Here is a 23,517-nt window from a genome sequence, read left to right as displayed (position 1 = left end):
GTAAAAAACTAAAGCATTACCTGTCTGTTGAAGCTAATGCCGCTGTGGTGCCATGTCTCCCTTTTCCCATTTTGGTCTTGTCACCTACCTTGGCATGACTGAAGTGATTGGCAGATATGCTAAACAAGACGTCACAGCTTCAACCCAGTGTGCAAAGCAGCTGGCAGCGGTGAAGTAGTAGGAACTTCCACATGCTTGATGGTTTTTATTGTTTTTAATAAAGCAAATTGGCTAATTTAGATGGAAAATGCACAACCCCTATAATAACCAATTAAATTTAAACCGTATGGTTGATTACATTGAATTTGGTAAAGACTACCTATCACCCCTCCTTTTTTATTTTATGTTGCACATATTTTTTAAAAAGTTTTTACTTTCTAATTCATTTAAAAATTGCTACCTAAAGTCATTTGTTTATCATGTGAGTGGTACACACATGGTATGTAAATCCGACTTTCTGACGAGACGCTCCCAGCATTACGTCGATCCGCAGCATCAAGAACTTGCTTAAAGCTAAGAGATCATGCTCAGGGCAGTGGCGTGGAGCTGCTGCCAGGAGACAATGTTCCCAACCTGAATAGAACACTGCTCTGATCATGTCCTCACAGAGTGCAGTAAAACAGTAATGGACACTTGAAGTGCCGCAGGGAGCACTGATACTTCTGGTGACTCTTCTCCTGAGGAGATATTCCCCGGCAGCCGTGCCCACAATATCAGTCCCTCTGCACTAAGCAGGGGAATCTCACAAATTATAGTGAGATCTCGCTGCTTAATGCAGAGGGAATGATGCACACTGCTGCTAAGTTCATCGCTTTAGAAGAAGAGTCATCAGAAGTAAGTACTGTATCGGTGTTCCCTGCCTCTCCGCAGTGCTTCAGGTATCCTTGACTGCTCCGATCACTGTGCTCTTTCACCGATCAGAGCAAAGACCAGTGTGAAGATACTGACGCTGTCCCCCGGCAGCAGCAGACTTTCTGTTCCCTCTGCGAGCTCACTAGAAACATCCATGGTGCAGAGATACCGGTGAGAAGCCATTCCAGCAACAAGATGGAGTCATGCTTCCATTGAATAATTGGTATATAAATCAATATTTTTTTTTAGATGCTGACTGCTTTTAAAATCAGTACCTAAAACAAGTAATCACGAATATAGCTAGATTTTCTAATTGTAAATAAAAGTTTATTCTTACTGATAGGTTGTCTTTAACTGTTCCTTTTTAATGTTTCAAGGAGTTCCCAAACGGCTTCCACTAGGTTTTCCAGCAGGACAAACCAATCCAAATTTTCTACAAGGACAGACTCCGCCCAGCGCTGCTGGATCACCGGCCAACAGCGGAGTGGCGCAGCCGCAGGCAAGCACTGCTGGGCAGCCAACTGGTATGTGTCCTTCTGATTACACACTTAAAGGGACTTCACCTATAGGAAATGTAATTGTATCCCAGCAATGGCTCCCGTCACCTTTTTGCTTCAAAATGCAATAAAAATTGAGCAATCTACAAAGAACTGTTCACTGTGTGGCCCAGGATATCAGTCATGTCCTCTTCACCTTCCAGCGTTTGCAGCAGGAGCTGCCCCATTCTATTAGTCGTTCCTCAGCCCAAAATTGTAACATTTACGAAAGATGATGATAATAAAAAAATTCCTCCATATCCAGCAACTCTAGCAGTCAGTTTAGGAATCACTGCAACCCATTACTTTTATAGGAAAGCTGGAAATTGCAGCAGCCTAGCCATTAAAATGAGTACTCGTTCACTCCAGTTCTGATAAAATAGAGTGGTACATTAATCTTCTCACTTTGTGGAGGTCTCCCACCTTATCAGTGCATTCCCCATCCATGTTGGCATTGAGGCAGCACAACCCTCAGGCCATGTGCACACGTTCAGTATTTTTCGCGTTTTTTTCGCGTTTTTTCGCTATAAAAACGTGATAAAAACGCGAAAAAAACGCTTACATATGCCTCCTATTATTTTAAGTGTATTCCGCATTTTTTGTGCAAATGTAGCCTTTTTTTCCGCGAAAAAATCGCATCGCGGAAAAAAAAGCAACATGTTCATTAAAATGCGGAATTGCAGGGGATTCCGCACACCTAGGAGTCCATTGATCTGCTTACTTCCCGCACGGGGCTGTGCCCACGATGCGGGAAGTAAGCAGATTATGTGCGGTTGGTACCCAGGGTGGAGGAGAGGAGACTCTCCTCCACGCACTGGGCACCATATAATTGGTAAAAAAATAAGAATTAAAATAAAAAATAGTCCTATACTCACCCTCTGATGGCCCCCGAAGTGTTCCCGCCTCTGTGCTGCACGCTGGCTTCGGTTCCTGACTTCCTGTAGCTGGTGTGCGGTGAAGGACCTTGCCGAATGACGTCACTGTCCTGTGATTGGCCGAGACCGCTCACGTGACCGTGACGTCATGGAAGGCCCTGCGCGCACACATCAGCTATAGGAACGGACGCCGGTGAGGAGATCTGATGTCTGCGGGTGAGTATAAGCATTTTTTTTATTATTTTTAAACGTTCTATCTTTTACTATAGATGCTGCAAAAGCAGCATCTATAGTAACAAGTTGGTCACACTTGTCAAACGCTATGTTTGACAAGTGTGACCAACTTGTCAGTCAGTTTTCCAAGCGATGCTACAGATCGCTTGGAAAACTTTAGCATTCTGCAAGCTAATTACGCTTGCAGAATGCTAAAAAAACGCAAAAAAACCGGAAAAAAAACGCAAAAAAAAAAATGCGGATTTCTTGCAGAAAATTTCCGGTTTTCTTCAGGAAATTTCTGCAAGAAATCCGCAACGTGTGCACATACCCTCAAGACTTGTGATGCAATCAAGGATGGCATATCACTAATTTAGTTCCTTAGTTGTACAAACTAAATGCTTTGCGCGAAGTAAGCATAGTTGCTAAGGTACCTCTCATTACAAATTCTAAGATGAATTGTTATGCTCGGATAAGGTGTTTTCGCAGCATGCTCGGGTGCAAACCGAGTGACTTCGGTGTGCTCGAATAGCTTGTTAGTCCCTGCGACTGCATGTCTCGCGGCTGTTTGACAGCTGCAAAACTTTGTGGGGATTTTGTGCAAAAAAAAAAAATAAAATAAATAAAATTATTTCACCTTACAAAACAAACGTATGTTTTGCTCCTTTGTAGGGAAATTGGAAGCCTGTTTAGACTGCAAGATTATCGTTAAAACAGCATTTCAGAGTACTCATTCACCCCCGGGCCTTTTTCTGTATTTTTTTTTTCCCTCTCCTTCTTCCCACAGCCATAATTTCTTATTTTTTATTTTTTCTATTGATATAACTGTATGAGGGCTTGTATTTTTGCCAGACGAACTGTACTTTCTCCTTCGCCTCATTGGGGGACACAGACCATGGGTGTATGCTGCTGCCACCAGGAGGCTGACACTAAGGCCGGGGTCACACTAGACCGTAATACGGACGAGTGCTATGCGATAAAAAATCGCATAGCACTCGGCCCAATGTTAATCTATGGTTCAGCTCCTATCATCCGATATTTTCTCCACCGTATTTCGGATCCGAGGGAACTCGCAGCAGGCTGCGATTGTCAGCGTATCTCGGCCGAGACTCGCCAATGCAAGTCTATGGGTGCGAGAAAAAATCGGATTACACACGGACCATGCGTGTGCATTGCGAGAAATACGCAGCGGTGTTCTATAGAAAAGCCGGTAATTCAATTGCCGGCTTTGCATTTCTCCTTCACAAACCCGACAGGATATGAGACATGGTTTACATACAGTAAACCATCTCATATCCCCCTTTTTTTTGCATATTCCACACTACTAATGTTAGTAGTGTGTATGTACAAAATTTGGCCGCTGTAGCTGCTAAAATAAAGGGTTAAATGGCGGAAAAAATTGGCGTGGGCTCCCGCGCAATTTTCTCCGCCAGAGTGGTAAAGCCAGTGACTGAGGGCAGATATTAATAGCCAAGAGAGGGTCCATGGTTATTGGCCCCCCCCGTGGCTAAAAACATCTGCCCCCAGCCACCCCAGAAAAGGCACATCTGGAAGATGCGCCTATTCTGGCACTTGGCCACTCTCTTCCCACTCCCTGTAGCGGTGGGCTATGGGGTAATGAAGGGTTAATGCCACCTTGCTATTGGAAGGTGACATTAAGCCAGATTAATAATGGAGAGGCGTCAATTATGACACCTATCCATTATTAATCCAATTGTTTGAAAGGGTTAAAAAACACACACATACATGATTTAAAAGTATTTTAATGAAAGAAACACAGCGGTTGTTTTAATATTTTATTGCTCTCTCAATCCATTTTCAGACCCTCGCTTGGCAAAACAATAAACACACAATATACATACCCTCTCTGATGTCCTATCACGTCCCACGAGGTAATCCATCTGGAGGGGTTAACTAATATTACAGGCACGAGCTGCGATAAACCACTCGCTCGTGCCTGTAATCCCCGGGTGCTGAAAGGAAAGCTGGATCTGTACTTACATTGAGTCGCGGTGATGCGCCCCTGCTGGATGTTCTCATGAACTGCAGCCTGGGAACTTTTTCCCACGCTCCAGGTCATATGAGGACATCCACCAGGGGGCGCATCACCGCGACTGAATGAAATGTAGGTCAATGACCTATAGTTACCTTTCAAACAATTGGATTAATAATGGATAGGTGACATAATTGATGCCTCTCCATTATTAATCTGGCTTAATGTCACCTTACAATAGCAAGGTGGCATTAACCCTTCATTACCCCATATCCCACCGCTACAGGGAGTGGGAAGAGAGTGGCCAAGTGCCAGAATAGGCGCATCTTCCAGATGTGCCTTTTCTGGGGTGGCTGGGGGCAGATGTTTGTAGCCAGGGGGGCCAATAACCATGGACCCTCTCTAGGCTATTAATATCTACCCTCAGTCACTGGCTTTACCACTCTGGCGGAGAAAATTGCGCGGGAGCCCACGCCAATTTTTTCTGCCATTTAACCCTTTATTTGCGCAGCTACAGCGGCCAAATTTTGCACATACACACTACTAACATTAGTAGTGTGGAATATGCAAAAAAAAGGGGGATATGAGATGGTTTACTGTATGTAAACCATGTCTCATATCCTGTCGGGTTTGTGCAGGGGAAATGAAAAGCCGGCAATTGAATTACCGACTGTTCACAGATATCGCGCTGAATGAAATATAAGTACAGAATATATATATATATGTGTCTCAATGAGATATAGATATATATATATATATATATATATATATATATATATATAACTGTATATATGTTTTCCCGAACATTTGAGCACATAAATCCATTAGATGTCGGTTTTGCAAGCCTGCGAGAAAATCTTGGCATACGGATGTCACACGGATCATTTGATGCAAGGAAATCGCATCCTCGCACTGCACACGGATCACTGTTTTTGAAACATTTGTGCGATTCTCGACCGTGAAAAACGGACCGTTTTTTTATACGTTAAGTGTGTCCCCGGCCTAAGTAATACAAAGAAAGTTAGCTCCTCCCCTGCAGTATACACACTCCTGCTGGCTCCCAGCTAACCAGTTCTTGCTTAGTGTCTGTAGGAGGCACACGGGTCTGTTTCAGACCCCAACGTTTTTATTTTATTTTTTACTTTTCTGTAAATTTTTATTTTTTAATTAACGGAGTGAAGGGGGCGACGGTTCCTTTCAAGGTTTCGATCTCCCCCGAACCATCAACAGGCGAGCACGGCGAGTATACCTCCCCGTACCCTCTCCTGCGACGTGGGAAGCCATGCCTGAGCTCACTTCAGGGACGACGGTTCCTTTCATGGTCCCGATCTCCCCACACCAGCAGCAGGCGACCACATGGAGTGTCGCCTCCATGTATCCTCTCCTGGAGCCAGGCCTAATGCCGGACAACTGGCCCTGTCCACCAGGTTTTACCCTCGGCTGTACAGAGGCCCCTCTCTATGGCGTCCGAGCAGCCCCCACTGTCCCACCACTGTGAAAGCGGATGGCACAAGGAGGCGGACGGTTCCTCTCCACCTCCCTAACATACGGATGATGAATTGAGGTTTATCCCTGCACCGTCCACGCTGCACAGAACAGTGCTGAAACCCACATCCGCGGCAGCTCCATGCCGGGACGCGCACCGATGGTGAGTGGATCCATCTTCAGAGGGATATCCACATGCTGACAGGCAGCCTCAGCCACTTTCCTGTGGCCCACCTCTCTGAGGTAACGCTCTGGCCGGCTGCAAAAATTTAGCCCCTGGCTTCGGCCGATGTGTAGGCCGCATCCCGGAAGTCTCGCCTGAAACGCCCCGCTGGTGTCGCCCGCCTGCTACAGAAATTTAGGCCCCGGCTTGGGCCTATTCAACATAGAGTCCATGGCTCCGCCCCCTGAGTTGGCGCTTCTCGCTCTCTGCGAGATTTTATCAACTCTGCAACTCACGGTGGCCATCTTGGTCCACCCGGCCGGCTCACACTGGGGCAACGATTTTTAGCATTAAAGGGGCACATCCACTCTACATCACAATGACCGGTATTCCCTGGTCTTAAAGGTGCATGACCAGTATTCCCTGGTCTTAAAGGCACTCGGCCAGTATTCCCTGGTCTTAAAGGCGTATGACAAGTATTCCTTGGTCTCAAAGGCGCATGTCCAGTATTGTCTGGTCTTAAAGGCGCATGTCCAGTATTGTCTGGTCTTAAAGGCGCATGTCCAGTATTCCCTTGTCTTAAAGGCGCATGTCCAGTATTCCCTTGTCTTAAAGGCGCATGACCAGTATTCCCTTGTCTTAAAGGCGCATGACCAGTATTCCCTGGTCTTAAAGGCGCATGACCAGTATTCCCTGGTCTTAAGGGCGCATGATCAATCCGAGGAGCCCTCCGCCGCCAACCCCAGCTTATCCTCTAGTTCCCCTCAGTGGACTTCGTCACTGACCGCAATCCATGGTTCTCTGACCAAGAGATTAACCCCTTCACCCCCGGAGCTTTTTCCGTTTTCGTTTTTCGCTCCCCTCCTTCCCAGAGCCATAACTTTTTTATTTTTCCGTCAATTTTGCCATGTGAGGGCTTATTTTTTGCGAGACGAGTTGTACTTTTGAACGACATCATTGGTTTTACCATGTCGTGTACTAGAAAACGGGAAAAAAATTCCAAGTGCAGTGAAATTGCAAAAAAATGCAATCCCACACTTGTTTTTTGCTTGCCTATTTTGCTAGGTTCACTAAATGCTAAAACTGACCTGCCATTATGATTCTCCAGGTCAGTACGAGTTCATAGACACCTAACATGACTAGGTTATTTTTCACCTAAGTGGTGAAAAAAAATTCCAAACTTTGCAAAAAACAAAACAAAATTGCGCCATTTTCCGATACTCGTAGCGTCTCCATTTTTCGTGATCTGGGGTCAGGTGAGGGCTTATTTTTTGCGTGCCGAGCTGGCATTTTTAATGATAGCATTTTGGTGCAGATACGTTCTTTTGATCGCCCGTTATTGCATTTTAATGCAATGTCGTGTCGACCAAAAAAACGTAAATCTGGCGTTTCGATTTTTTTCTCTCATTACGCCGTTTAGCGATCAGGTTAATGCGATCAGGTTAATGCTTTTTTTATTGATAGATCGGGCGATTCTGAACGCGGCGATACCAAATATGTGTAGGTTGGGTTTTTTTTTTATTGATTTATTTTGATTGGGGCGAAAGGGGGGTGATTTAAACTTTTATATTTTTTTTATTTTTTTCACATTTTTTTTTACTTTTTTTTTTTACTTTTGCCATGCTTCTATAGCCTCCATGGGAGGCTAGAAGCAGGCACAACGCGATCGGCTCTGCTATGCAGCAGCGATCATAAGATCGCTGCTACACAGCAGAAATGCCGGTGTGCTGTGAGCGCCGACCACAGGGTGGCGCTCACAGCCACCGGCAATCAGTAACCATAGAGGTCTCCACGACCTCTATGGTTACAATGTACAAGCATCGCCGACCCCCGATCATGTGACGGGGGTCGGCGATGCGCTCATATCCGGCCGCACGGCCGGATGCGGTAGTTAAATGCCGCTGTCTGCATTTGACAGTGGCATTTAACCAGTTAATAGCGGCGGGTGATCGCGATTTCACGACTTTGATGTGCGCTCACCGCCGGAGCGCACATCAAAGCAGGGGACCCGACATCTGACGTACTATAACGTCAGATGTCGGGAAGGGGTTAAATCCCCTCGGGTACCCTCTGTGGCCCGGAGTGCTCGCAGGACTGATATACATGGTCCCTATCCTACATGGGAGCCGTCAGCTAGCAGGGGCCGCAAGTATTCTAGAAACGTACAGGCGTCTTGAAACATACAGGCATCTAGAAAACGGAAGTTTTCGTTTCCTGCTCCCTCATCAATGATTTGATAACAACAAGGCTCTGATTATATGATTGGATATTGCCTGAACTTGCCAGAGCTTCAGAGACGAGTAACCAATCTCGGTACATTGACGAAGACTCTGGTTCTGCTCTAGACTACGCAGTGTCCCTCATAAGGAGTTCACTGGACAGAAGCCTCTACGTGGGATGCCATGCCTGGCCTGATTTTTAAGGGCGACGGGTCCTTTTAAAGGGCCCCGATCTCCCCACACCATCAGATGAGCACATGGAATGTCGCCTCCATGTTTCCTCTTCTGCATCCAGGCCTAACGCCAGACAACCTGTCCTGTCCTCCGGAAACCTGAACTCTGTGGATATACAGAGGCACCCTTTTTTGGCGTACGAGCACCCCCCTCTGCATCACCACTATTTAGCGGATGATGCAAGAAGGCGGACAATTCCTCTCCACTTCCCTGTTAAGAGGATGATGGATCGAGGGTTCCTAAGTTTTATTTCTGCACTGTCAAGAGAGCGGCGATGGCAAGAGACTATGACCTGCTGGATGCAGCCGCACATTCCGCCATGGGGTAGATTAAGGCTACTTTCACACTAGCGTCGGGCTCGGCCCGTCGCCGTGCGTCGGGCCGAGGTCCCCGACGCTAGCGTTGTCCCCGCCGCACAACGGGGGCAGCGGATGCATTTTTCCCACGCATCCGCTGCCCCATTGTGAGGTGCGGGGAGGTGTGGGCGCAGTTCCGGCCGCGCATGCGCGGTCGGAAAAAGCGGACCGTCGGGAGCAAAAAACGTTACATGTAAGGTTTTTTTTTCCCGACGGTCCGCTACCACACGCCCAAGCGTCGCAAAACGGACGCGACGTTTGGCAATGCGTCGCAAATGCGTCGCTAATGCGTCGCTAATGTTAGTCTATGACGAAAAAACGCATCCAGCAAGAACTTTTGCTGGATGCGTATTTTCGGCAAAACGACGCATTTGCGACTTATTGCAGTTAACGCTAGTGTGAAACTAGCCTAACCGGGTAGAATCTCCTGTGGTATACCTAACCAGTATCCCTACCTGATAGGTCATCAATTAAAAATACCACGGACTGTCAGATAGCAAATCTGGTTTGTCCCGTCTTGCGCCTTCGGGTTCAGCTCTCGACCTTCCCTAGCCGCCGCATGGATTGCTAGAGCAATGGTCTCCTGGCTGGAGACCTTATCTACCTTGATTCACACCAGTAACAACTGGCCAATCAAATCTTTTGAGCGGGAGACTGACAAAGGATTGTTTAAGGATTGTCCAGCACAGTCTAGACTGACCCTGGACCTCAAACTTCTAACAACCTTTGACATGGTCCTCCTTCGGATGGAGTTCCTCAGCTCAGTCCTTACTTCAACAGAACAAGGTGCAGTTTTTTTTTTGTTTTTTTTTTTGTTTTTCGGCATCCATCGACACTCGGGATGCTTACCCTCTTTAAAAAATTCCTTCGCCTTTCCATCCGTGAACAGCATTTTCAAGTCACAACCTTGTCCTTCGGCCTTGCTTCCGCACCCAGAGTGTTCGCACAGGTCATGGCGGATGTCATGTTTTCTCTTGCACCCTAGAGGCGTGCTCGTCCTGCCCTGTTTGGTCGACTGTCTAGCCGCCCTTCCAGGACTACGCTGAGTCGTCTAGATCACTTGCGATACCCTCTCACCTGGACTGGCAGCTACACTTAAACAAATTCTCCTCATTTCCAGCCCAGCAGATATCCTTTTTGAGGATAATCCTGCACACTTCTAGAAGGCTGGTAATTCTCCCTCGAGACAAGGTCATGGCCCTTCAACAGGGATCTCGTGCAAGGAGAGTTCTGAGGGCTTGATTACTCTCCCCCTCATTTCATTCGATTTGCTAGGAGAGTTCTGAGGAAAAATGGTGACGACAATGGAAGCGGTTTCCTTCGCTCCGCTCTTTTTCAGCAAGTCAAAAAGACTTTCAGGCGATAGTCTCTGAGCTCCTTCTTCATCCAGGGCCTTTCTCCTGGTTCAATGGTTATTAGTAACTACCAATGCCAGTCTTCCTCTCCCTATCATTGCTCTGGAGATCCGAACGGTAGTCCTACAGCAGGTCCACTGCCTTCTGGCGGGTCACCCTATCCAAATTCAATTGGATAATGCCACGGCAGTGCCATAAGTCAATCATCTAGCAGGTACCCATGGCCAGGCGCCATGACCGAGATACCTCACATTCTATGATGGGCCGAGATCTATCATTCAGTGATCTCAGCAGTATATATCCCAGGAGTAGAACTCTGGACGGCAAACAAATTCAGCCATCAGGGTTCCGCCTCAAGTCAGTGGGAACTTCCCCCCGAGGTCTTCCATCAGATCTGCCTTCACTGGAGCTCTCCACTTGTAGGTCGGATGACGTCCAGACCGAATGCCAATGTACTCGTGTTCGTGGTTCGGCCTCGAGATCCAAGAGCCATCGCACTCCATGCTCTGGTTCTGCCGTGGTACCAGTTTCCATAACTCTCCTTCCACTACTTCTGAAAGCCTTTCGGAAGCAGAAAGGGGCCCCAGCGATCCTCCGAGATTCGCATTGACTACGTCAGTTTTTTTGTTTGCGGAGCTAGTATCATCCCGCCTTATCGCAGCAAAACTGCAATTAGGGACTTTCTCACAGGAAGTTTTCACACGTAGTTCTTCCCTATCGCATACCGTTAGGTCATTGGGACCTTAATGATCCTAGGAGTCTTACAGTAGACTTCTTTTCATCCGAGCAGACTTTACTATCAGGGAAAGTCGCCCTTTTTTCTCTGCGATATCCTCACTATGACGAGTCTTTGGAGCTAGCTGTTCTGCTCTTTCAGGTTTTTTCCCTTATTACCTTCAAGGCAAGGTTGTCCTCAGGCCATCCCCTTCACTTCTTACCAAGGTGGTAATGTATTACCACTGTTATGAGGGCATAGATCTTCCCTCATCTCTTTCGGCACCAGTCCACAAAATGGAACGAGTTCCCCATATTCTGGACGAAGTGAGTGCTCTGAGTAGGTACGTCTCGAGGACGGCGTCCTTCCGACGGTTGGACTCTTTATTTGGGCTTCCTGACGGTAGAGGAAGGCTTCCTGACGTTTTCAGGAAGGGTTTAGCCATTTCATCGGCCATGCTAACATGGTGAATCCGTTTCACCATCCAGGAGTCCTTCCATGCTAGATGTCAGCCTATCTCCCTGTCTGTCGAGGGTTCTAGGCACCAGGCGTCGGCAAGGCACGCCTGCAAGCTTGCGGATTCGTCCAGTCCGCATGCATTGTTGAAGCACTATAATTCCCACACTTCCACAGATGTGAGTCTGGGCAGGCGGACTCTGCAGGCCGCAGTGGCGCACTTGTAAGTAGCGGTTACACGGCCTGATCTGATGTTGTCCCCACCCAGGGACTGCTTTGGGACGTCCCATGGTCTGTGTCCCCCAATGAGGCGAAGGAGAAATAGGGATTTTTGTGTACTCACCGTAAAATCCTTTTCTCCGAGCCATTCATTGGGGGACACAGCTCCCTCCCTATTATTAGTTGTACTTGTTTTTATCATTTGATATGTTATACTCTCATATATAATGTGACATGCTATACGCTTATATGTTGTTATTGATCTCCTACTGCTTTTGCACCGAACTGGTTAGCTGGGAGCCAGCAGGAGGGTGTATACTGCAGGGGAGGAGCTAACTTTCTTTGTATTACTTAGTGTCAGCCTCCTGGTGGCAGCAGCATACACCCATGGTCTGTGTCCCCCAATGAATGGCTCGGAGAAAAGGATTTTACGGTGAGTACACAAAAATCCCTATTTTGAATGACTCCATTGATTTTACCATATAGTGTACAAGAAAAATTTTGTGTGGTGAAATTGGAAAAAAAAAAGTGCAGTTCCACAATTGTATTTTGGAAAAACTGACTTGCCACTATGATTCTCCAGTGCAGTACGAGTACGCAGATACCAAACATGCATAGTTTTTGGGGGGTTTTTTGAAAGTGGTGAAAAAAAATTGAAAATTTGTCTGAATTTTTTTTTCTGGTTTTGTCACCATTTAACAAAACCCCTAATGTTTTGTAATTTCATGTAAAATAAGCTCTGGAGGCAGCGTGATCTTCCAAGCAGCATCTTCCCCACAGCCTGGAAGGAGGTCATCTGATATAAGACACACAGTGATCACTCTCTTCAGCAGTCTGCAGCCTGTATGCCCATACTAATGGGGCATACAGGCTACAGACGAAGTCCTGCCACCCAGTGCTTCATGGAGGAGCCAAGCATTGAAATGCTTGGCTCCGACCTGCTTGTTTTTCCTCAGTCTCTATCCCCCTCTTCTTTGACAGCTCTGGCTTCATAGGGCCAGAGAAAGGTGGAGATAGATGGAAACCAAGCAGGTGGGAAGGTGTATTTAGATGCTTGGCCCCGCCATGAAGCACTGAGCGCCTGTTCTTGGTTTCAACAGTCATTCTGTGCAGACAGTCCTTTTAATTTGCAACAGTTTAACCTCAAAATGCCACTGTAAAGCAAGACTGTGGCATTTAGAAGGCTTCCATTGTGACTGTTGTCGTTTCTCCCAATTCTCACCCTTACTTTCTCCTTCTTCCTTTCTCCCTACTTGATTGAATTGCCTGGTGCCGATGTGTTGTCTTATCCTCTTGGGGTCTACTGAAGACCCCATGTCTGCCACATTAACCCCTTCATGACCCAGCCTATTTTGACCTTAATGACCTGGCTGTTTTTTGCAATTCTGACCAGTGTCCCTTTATGAGGTAATAACTCAGGAACGCTTCAACGGATCCTTGTGGTTCTGAGATTGTTTTTTTTCGTGACATATTGGGCTTCATGTTAGTGGTAAATTTAGGTCGATAATTTTTGCGTTTCTTTGTGAAAAAAATGGAAATTTGGCTAAAATTTTGAAAATTTTGCAATTTTCAAATTTTGAATTTTTATTCTGGTAAACGAGAGAGTTATGTGACACAAAATAGTTAATAAATAACATTACCCACATGTCTACTTTACATCGGCACAATTTTGGAAACAAATTTTTTTCTTTGCTAGGAAGTTATAAGGGTTAAAATTTGACCAGCGATTTCTCATTTTTACAACGAAATTTACAAAACCATTTTTTTTAGGGACCACCTCACATTTGAAGTCAGTTTGAGGGGTCTATATGGCTGAAAATACCCAAAAGTGACACAATTCTAAAAACTGCACCCCTCAAGGTGCTCAAAACCACATTCAAGAAGTTTATTAACCCTTCAGGTGCTTCACAGCAGCAGAAGCAACATTGAAGGAAAAAATGAACATTTAACTTTTTAGTCACAAAAATGATCTTTTAGCAACAATTTTTTTATTTTCTCAAGGGTAAAAAGAGAAACTGGACCCAAAAAGTTATTGTACAATTTGTCCTGAGTACGCCGATACCCCATATGTGGGGGGGGGGACCACTGTTTGGGCGCACCACAGGGCTCAGAAGGGAAGGAGAACCATTTGACTTTTTCAATGAAAAATTGGTTCCAATCCTTAGCGGACACCAAGTCGCGTTTGGAGAGCCCCTGTGTGCCTAAACATTGGAGCTCCCCCACAAGTGACCCCATTTTGGAAACTAGACCCCCCAAGGAACTTGTCAAACCAATTTCCCCATATGAAATAAATGAGGAAAAAACGAGGCTTTTGCAAACTCAACCATATAATTAAAATATATCATTTTATTAACAATAGTTAAAATAATATTTACAACAAGAAAACCTCTTCGTAAAAATAGCTGGGAACAACATCTCAGCAGGAGAAATGCAAAAAATGGCAATAAAATCTGCAGGCTACCTTTACCAATATGCACACCAACTGCACTAATCTAGTGTGATTCTAAAGAACTAGGAGCTGTAGTAAACCATGACAGGATTATTATGGAAACAAAAATTCCTACAATATCTGTGGCTATGTAAGCCCATTAACAAACTCCTAATGCTAATGCAGAGCTGAAAAAAAGTGCATCGTGCTATAGAAACTGGACCGTGCCCATAAATAATGCCAAAAAGATCAAACTTACATCAGTGTAAACTCACAGCAGAGAGTGCTCCACAGCGACCCCGACAGCGCCGTTTCGCCTGACTGGCTTCCTCACATAAGGGGCGTAAGTCCCCCAAGGAACTTATCTAGATTCATAGTGAGCACTTTGAACCCCCAGGTGCTTCACAAATTGATCCGTAAAATTGAAAAAGTACTTTTTTTTTTTTTCACAAAAAATTTCTTTTAGCCTCAATTTGTTCATTTCCACATGGGCAACAGGATAAAATGGATCCTAAAATTTATTGGGCAATTTCTCCTGAGTACACAGATACCTCACATGTGGGGGTAAACCACTGTTTGGGCACACGGCAGGGCTCGGAAGGGAAGGAGCGCCATTTGACTTTTTGAATGAAAAATTAGCTCCAATCCTTCGCGGACACCATGTCGCGTTTGGAGAGCCCCTGTGTGCTTAATCATTGGAGCTACCCCACATGTGACCCCATTTTGGAAACTAGACCTCCCATGGAACTTATCTAGATGTGCGGTGACCACTTTAAACCCCAAGTGCTTCACAGAAGTTTATAATGCAGAGCCGTGAAAATAAAAAATAATTTTTCATTCCTCAAAAATTGTTTTAGCAAGCAATTTTTTATTTTCGCAAGGGTAACAGGAGAAATTGGACCCCAATAGTTGTTGTCCAGTTTGTCCTGAGTATGCTGGTACCCCATATGTGGGGGTAAACCACTGTTTGGGCGCACGTCGGGGCTCGGAAGGGAGGGAGCACCATTTGACTTTTTGAACGCAAGATTGGCTGGAATCAATGGTGGCGCCATGTTGCGTTTGGAGACCCCTGATGTGCCTAAACAGTGGAAACCCCTCAATTCTAACTCCAACACTAACCCCAACACACCCCCAAACCCTAATTCCAACTCTAGATATAACCCTAATCACAACCCTAACCCCAACACACCCCTAACCACAACCCTAACCCTAACCACAAGCCTAATCTTAACCCTATTTCCAACCCTAGCCCTAATTCCAACCTTAACTCTAATTCCAACCCTAACCCTAAGGCTATGTGCCCATATTGCGGATTCGTGTGAGATTTTTCCGCACCATTTTTTAAAAATCCGCAGGTAAAAGGCACTGCGTTTTACCTGCGGATTTACCGCAGATTTCCAGTGTTTTTTGTGCGGATTTCACCTGCAGATTCCTATTGAGGAACAGGTGTAAAACGGAATCCGCACAAAGAATTGACATGCTGCGGAAAATACAACACAGCGTTTCCGCGTGGTATTTTCCGCACCATGGGCACAGCGGATTTGGTTTTCCATAGGTTTACATGGTACTGTAAACCTGATGGAAAACTGCTACGAATCCGCAGTGGCCAATCCGCTACGAATCCGCAGTGGCCAATCCGCTGCGGATCCGCAGCCAAATCCGCCCCGTGTGCACATAGCCTAATTCTAACCCTAACTCTAGTTCTAACCCTAATTCTAACCCTAGCCCTAACCCTAGTGGGGGAAGAAAAATTTTATTTTGATCACTGTGATTGTGGTTTTATCACAGTGATCAAAATTTACCTGGAACGAATCTGCCGGCTGGCAGATTCGGCGGGTGCACTGCGCATGCGCCCGCCATTTTGGAAGATGGTGGCGCCCATGAAGAAGACGGACGGACACCGGGAGGCTCGGTAAGTATGAGGGGGGGGGGGGGATCGGAGCACGGGGGAGCGGACTGGCTGGGTTGTAATATTTCACCACTTTTCATAGGTGAAATATTACAAATTGCTCTGATTGGCTGTTTCACTTTCAACAGCCAATCAGAGCAATCGTAGCCACGGGGGGGGGGCTGGCGATCCCTCCATGACGCCACATAGGCGTCACAGGTCGGATTGGCACCGACTTTCATGACGCCTATGTGGCGTCACAGGTCGGGAAGGGGTTAAAAGGGTTGTCTGGTCCAAATCGATAAATGTGCTATCATGCTGTGTGACTGCAGATTTATGAATTCCCCCAGTGCACGCACTGTGCGCTGCAGGGATTCGCCGTTTCAGACCAGGACCGGAGGGAATGTATGCGTTACACATACTCCCGGCCCCGTGGCCTCACTCTATACACTTGTATGGATCGAAGCCGCGCCCTGTCTAGTGATGCGGCCATTTAGTGGGCGTTGCTGATTAGCTGGAACCGCCTCCCTCCATACAAATGTATGGAAGCGAGGCCACACCCACTGGTCGAGACTATGGACTTATCTATTTGGACTGGACAACCCCTTTAAAGCTCATATAAATCCCTGCCTGTTGCTGGACACATGAGATCATAAATTTAGTATTGCAGGCTATTCTATAGGCAATTAAGCAATCGCAGTCTCCAGTGCCCTAGGGAGTCTACCGTAATTAAAAGTATAATAAGAAATGTAGTTATATACAAACAAAAAATGGCAGTTTAAAAGTAAAAAGTTATATTTATTCCAAGCATAGCTACGTAACGTTTCAACTCTGGCAATAGGCCGATTTCAAGTGCCTTCAGTGTTCTTTTCTTCAGCGAGTCTTTTAGTTATCTCTTGAAAAATGTTACTTGCCAGAGCTGAAACGTTGTGTACATGGGCAGGTAAACTGTACCAGATTTTGTCTTGCCACCTGCATAAGTGCCCAAACTAACGGAATAATAAAATATACTGTAAGGTGAATACGGAAAAGACAGACAAAAAAAAATTAAAATGCCAGAATTACAGTTTTTTTAGCTGACTGGTTTCCGCAGTAAAAACTAATCAAAACTTTATTTGTACTCAAATGTCAGTTCACAAAGAACAAGCCCTCAAGCAGCTCCATCGACGGAGGAATAAAACTGTTATGCGTCTCGGAAAACGGTGACACAAACTACTTTTTTTCACTAAAAATTTCTATAAAACTTTTACTGCGTAAGGAACTGTATAAAACAAAACTAAATGTGGCAGAATTGTGTTCTTTTTCTCACTATTTCACTGCGCTTGTCATTTTTTTTTTTTTCCCAGCTTTTCATTCCATTATAGGACAAAATGATTGATCTCATTCAAATCTAAAGCTTGTCCCTCAAAACACAAGCCCTTAAATGACACTCCACGCTAAAATAGTTATGCCTCTGGATGAAGGGGAGAGAAAAATCTACAGCGCAAAAAAGACTCCTTAAAGGTACCTTCACACGAAGCGACGCTGCAGCGATAGCGACAACGATGCCGATCGCTGCAGCGTCGCTGTTTGATCGCTGGAGAGCTGTCACACAGACCGCTCTCCAGCGACCAACGATGCCGAGGTCCCCGGGTAACCAGGGTAAACATCGGGTTGCTAAGCGCAGTGCCGCGCTTAGTAACCCGATGTTTACCCTGGTTACCAGCGTAAAAGTAAAAAAAACAAACAGTACATGCTCACCTGCTCGTCCTCCAGTGTCTGCTTCCTGACACTGACTGAGCTCCGGCCCTAACAGCACAGCGGTGACGTCACCGCTGTGCTTTCACTTTCACTTTAGGGCCGGCGCTCAGTAAATGTCAGGAAGCAGACGCTGGAGGACGAGCAGGTGAGCATGTACTGTTTGTTTTTTTTACTTTTACGCTGGTAACCAGGGTAAACATCGGGTTACTAAGCGCGGCCCTGCGCTTGGTAACCCGATGTTTACCCTGGTTACCAGAGTAAAACATCGCTGGTATCGTTGCTTTTGCTTTCAAACACAACGATACACAGCGATCGGACGACCAAATAAAGTTCTGGACTTTATCCAGCGACATCACAGCAGGATCCTGATCGCTGCTGCGTGTCAAACTAAACGATATCGCTAGCCAGGACGCTGCAACATCACGGATCGCTAGCGATGTCGTTTCGTGTGAAGGTACCTTAATTCCTGGGCCTTGAGGAGTTAAATTAGATAGGCATATTGGATTATAGTGTCTGATTGTGATCCCTGTTTTTTGTGTCATCTTGTAGGTGGTCAAACAAATGGAGCGTCCCACAGTCAGATGCAAGGAGGTGGTCCTAATATGATGCAGACTAATCTCATAGGACTTCATAACAACCTGAATGCCCAGCAGACAAGTGGTGGTGGGGTGAGCCAAGTGAATATTGGTGGTCTGCATGGCCAACCCCAGCAAGGAGCTCAATCTCAGATTCTTGGCATGCACCAGCAGATCATATCCTCCCAAGGTCAATTGGTGAACCTTCAAGGACAAGCCCCTTTGAATACACAGGGACAGTTGGTACTTTCAAGAAATCAGCTTATGTCACAGGGACAGATGTTGGGCACATCTCAAAGTTTGGGTCAAGCGACTCAGAGAATGACACCTCCTAAGCAAATGATTCCACCTCACAGTCAGATGATGGTGTCTCAAGGTCAAACTTTAATGCAGCAGAATTCTGTCATGGAGCAAATTATGCAGGGCAATAAACAGGGATTTAGTAACCAAAACCCTGGAGGTGTGATGGCAGGACCTAGCCAGATAGTAAGGGGACAAACCCCTGGTCTGGCCAACAAAATGTTACAGTTCCCAGGGCAGACTGTTTCCCAACAGGGCACAGCAGGTGGTAATCCTTCACAGGGAAGTAATATGCAGGGTCAGGTCATCCGACAAACTGGACCTGGCCAGCATCTTCAACAAGTCCATGCTGATGCCACAGCTCAATCTGCCAGTGATTTGGGCGCCATTTTAAATGACATTTCCATGCAACAACAAGGAAACATGGCACAACACCAGCAGCACTTGCAGAACATGCCAGGGAGTGTCGGCCCTGGACAGCACTTTCCAGGCCATGGTTTACCTTTTGCATTTGGTCAGGGGGGCAATGGAAATCCGCTTTCCTGTGGTCAAAACCCAGCTTTCCCTCTCAATAAAGATGTCACTCTGACCAGCCCTCTCCTGGTGAACCTGCTCCAGAGTGACATATCAGCTGGACACTTTGGTATGAATAACAAACAGAATAGTAATGCTGCTAAACCTAAAAAGAAAAAGCCACCAAGGAAGAAGAAGAACAACCAGCAAGGGGAGGAACATATGAGGTAGGTAGAAAATGAGAATGGGAACCATATTGTCAATTTGAACCCTAAATGAAGACATATTTTCTTAAAGGGAACCTGTCAGCAGGATTGTACTGAGTAACCTACAGACAGTCAGGTCGGCGCCGTTATACTGATTACAATGATACCTTGGTTGATGAAATCTGTCTTGTTGTTTAATCTTTATTTTCAGTTTTGAGTTAGATATGCTTTTTCAAAGATAAATATGTATTATTCTTTCTGTAAACTAGGGGACAGGTCAGTGAGGGATCAGTGACCTGTCAGAAGCCATACTGGTGAATACCTAATCAGAGCACCACATGAAGACCCCCCACAGGCTGCCCGAAGCACGAGCATATCATTAATTCAGAACTGAAAATAAAGATTAAACAACAACCACAAGACAGATTTCCTCAACCAGATATAATTTTAACCAGAATAATGGCGCCAATCTGACACCGTGTGTAGGTTACTGAGCACAATCCTGCTGACAGGTTCCCTTTAAGTATGCAAAGATGACAGTTCAAAAAATCATGAACAATACCGTATGTGTGGGTTCACAGGTCATTTGCAGCCAAGGGCACATTTGACATGAGGCGAGTTGAACTTTTGTCTCGGTAAAGCAGGACAGAGGCAATATGAGATAAAGAACAGGTCACTGTGTGGCATCTGCAAGACAAATTTTCGGCACTGGTTTTCTGGCTAACCTTGGTGTGAGCTGTCAGATACAGCCCTACTTTTTAAATTAAGAACAGGGAACATATCAGATGTAAAGGGGTTTTCGGTGGTTTTCAAAACTCTGCTCAATGGTGTGAAATGATGTATCTCATCTTAAGCAATGCCTTGCTGGTTCCTGTTCATACTGTAAATGATCCCCACGTGACAACTGAGGCCAGTAAATCTATGTATTTATTTTATACTATTTACTACCCTTTTAGGGTCTGTCCACACGTTGCGTTTACGTTTACTTTTTTGTAGCATTTTTTCTGCGCAATTTGTAACAAGATCTGAAGGATTTCCTAGTTCCAGCAAGGTGAATGAGAATCCTGACATCTCGTTGTTTAATTTTTCCTTGCAGATTTCACCAATACTAATGGGAAAAAAGCATGTATTTTATATTTCGTTTTTCCTTCCAACCCATCAGTGCTTGCAGCAGATTTTTCTGCTGCAAATACTGAATGTGTGCACATACCTTTTTAATGGGAACCTGTCACCCCCAAAATCGTAGATGAGCTAAGGCCTCCGGCATTAGGGGCTTATCTACAGCATTCTGTAATGCTGTAGATAAGCCCCTGATGTTACCTGAAAGATGAGAAAAAGAGGTTATATTATACCTACCCAGGGGCGGTCCCGCTGCGGTCCGGTCTGATGGGCGTCGCGGTCCGGTCTGGCGCCTTCTATCTTCATCAGATGATGTCCTCTTCTAGTCTTCACGCTGCGGCTCCGGTGCAGGCGTACTTTGTCTGCCCTGTTGAGGGCAGAGCAAAGTACTGCAGTGCACAGGCGCTGGGCCTCTGACCTTTCCCGGCGCCTGCGCACTGCAGGTCAGACAAAGTACGCCTGCGCCGGAGCTGCAGCGTGAAGACAAGAAGAGGACGTAATCGTAAGAAGATGGGAGGCCCCGGACTGGACCGCCCCTGGATGAGTATAATCTAACCTCTTTTTCCTCATCTTTCAGGATACATCGGGGGCTTATCTACAGCATTCCTGAATGCTGTAGATAAGCTGGTGGGCTTAGCTCATCTACGATTTTGGGGGAGACAGGTTCCCTTTAAAGGGATTCTGTTGCCAGGTTTCTGCTACCCCATATGAGATCAGCATAATTTATGGCAGAGACCCTGATTCCAGCGATGTATCCCTTACTTGGCTGCTTACATTTTGATAAAATAGCTTTTTATCTGCTGAAGATCTGTATAACCTCCGCCCATACCGCTGACTGGCAGCTTTCTGCTTATGTACAGAATATACAATACACATTTGTACACAGTTGCCTATCAGTGGTGTGGGTGGCGTTATGCAGAGCTTATGAATAAGGAGGACTACATGACAGCAGGTTTACTAGTCCTCTAGTGATAATCTCCTGATAAGATCACTGTTTTATCAAAACTACTGCAAGTATTTCAGTAAGTGATACATTGCTGGAATCGGGGTCTTTCTCCACATTATGCTTCTTTCAGATTAGGTGGCAAAAACCTGGTGAAAGATTCCTATAAGCAAAGAGCCAAGACCGGACACTTGATAAACTAACTTTTAGCTCATTCTTGCATGTGCCCACACCTCCTGACTAAGCGCATTACTACTTTCGGCAATTTTTTCTTTGTAAGGGCAATGGAGAAGGAGATGTAGAGAGTGGATGATCGTCCTCCACCTTCCACTACCTTCAGTTGGGGACAAAGTCAATAAATGCACAGTACCCATATTAAGCAAAAAACGACTCTGCCACTAGCATTCAGTCTCCAATAGTAAATAGTGCATATATCATGAGCCCTCTGTGGCAGGCCACGTGGCAATGCGGTCAAGCCAAGTGTGGTGCCGCCTCACCCAGACACCAGCTACTTCTGTAGGAGCCTGAGTGGCTGGTTTGTCATTTTATCACACATTTTCACACTGGTGTTGGTATTCATTGCCCCTGTCAAAGGTGTATGGCTCTATCTAGGGATTTTGCACTTTTACAAAGAACTATTTGGCCAGTGGTGGCTTTTCCCACCATAAGCTGCAAATAAATAATAAAGGTCAGACAGCTGTTCGGCAGGACGAGAACCTGTCTCTGACCATTATCTAAGGGCATCAAAGTAGTGCCTTTACAGTGCTCATTAGTATATTTGGGTATGTGCAGATCCCCTGGAAACGTGCCTTAGAAAGCACCCTAAAAACACTCAAGACTATACATGCACTTCTCTGCCTAACGATTTGCTGTTCAGTCTTTCCATAGTCCTTTAACTGATTCAAAGCTCACATAACTGTTAAAAGTGGTGACATGACCATTCTTCTGGTGTCTTCTGCTTGTAAGATGCTACAAAATAAATAAGGAAGTCTATATGGGAGTCCAAAAAAACAGACACCTGGTGCCTTTTGTAGTTTCTTAAAGATGCCACAAAAAAGCTGGTGTTTCTGAAAATGGATTCCTTTAAAAAAACAAAACAAAAACGTTTGAATCACCAAAGGTAAAAAACAAAATGTTGTGTGTACATACCCCTATGCCTCATAAATAACCCCCAAAGTTCGAAATGGGAGAGAAAGCACTTTTTTTTTTTTTTTTTTTTTTTTTTTTTGTCTTTTAACTTTCTTGGGGCATGCATGGGCAGTGAAATGCTGTTACTTGTCAGATAGATGTATATATTATAATTTATAGAGAGAGATTTTTTTAGCTGATGAAATAAGTATTGAACACGTCAACAATTTTCTACCTAAATATGTTTCTAAGGGTGATATTATGGTAATAATGAGAAATGATTCAGGGAAAAAGTATTGAACTATGGAAAGTCAAGACACCAGCTGAAATATATCAGTAATCAGAAAACAATCCCGCCGCTTAGTGAAAAATATCAGCTGGTTCAACTAATGGCCCATAAAACAGTGTCTCATTACCAAGGTGTAAATGCTAGGATTTCATCAGCTCACCCAACCAGACGCGTTGGACTCCAGTTCTCCGTAGACATGTGCACGGATCACCACAAAGTTCCTGCTGGCCGACTCCCAGGTGAAAATGCAAATCACGCACTTGTCCAGCTCATACAGATATTGAATGGAGGGGATGGAGATAGAATAAAATCTTGTCCTTTATTAGTGCTTCGTAAAAGCAAGCTGATACGTGTCAGGCAGTTCTGCCCTTAGTCATAGCATAACAAAAACACATCGTAACACAATCTATAAAGGCACATAACAAAAGGCTACAACCAATCACAATACACGTCAATTAACCATATATCAAACACCTGAGTACCCATTGGACGAAGTCACACACCCTGCCCAACCTGAGTGTTATACAAATGTTATAGTCACTAAGTCTATACAGTATACAATATTGCAAATACAACAATATCCTTACTCATGTATATAAATACGTATAAAATATATAAATACCTCCACATATATACATAAACCTCATATCTTTATTAAATTTATACATGAGAACATCACTTAATAAAAATACATCAGATCTGTTTTATAATTCATTC

At 45.2% G+C, this 23,517-nt stretch overlaps 1 protein-coding gene across 9 annotated transcripts in view; it reads left to right on the top strand.

Annotated features, from left to right (window-relative positions):
* Positions 1 to 23,517, top strand: part of NCOA6 (nuclear receptor coactivator 6) — a 72,462-nt gene that overhangs the window by 32,439 nt on the left and 16,506 nt on the right. For all 9 annotated transcript variants that reach the window (XM_077251981.1, XM_077251976.1, XM_077251977.1 and 6 more), the window contains exons 8-9: positions 1,230 to 1,376; positions 18,277 to 19,342. In XM_077251981.1, coding sequence (XP_077108096.1) covers positions 1,230 to 1,376; positions 18,277 to 19,342 — 1,213 coding nt within the window. The remainder of the gene's footprint in view (positions 1 to 1,229; positions 1,377 to 18,276; positions 19,343 to 23,517) is intronic.

Source organism: Ranitomeya variabilis, chromosome 4 (assembly GCF_051348905.1).
Source record: "Ranitomeya variabilis isolate aRanVar5 chromosome 4, aRanVar5.hap1, whole genome shotgun sequence".
In the NCBI taxonomy this organism is placed as follows: Eukaryota; Metazoa; Chordata; class Amphibia; order Anura; family Dendrobatidae; genus Ranitomeya; species Ranitomeya variabilis.
The sequence above is the reverse complement of the archived record's forward strand: the minus strand, read 5'-3'. Positions and strand labels throughout refer to the sequence as shown.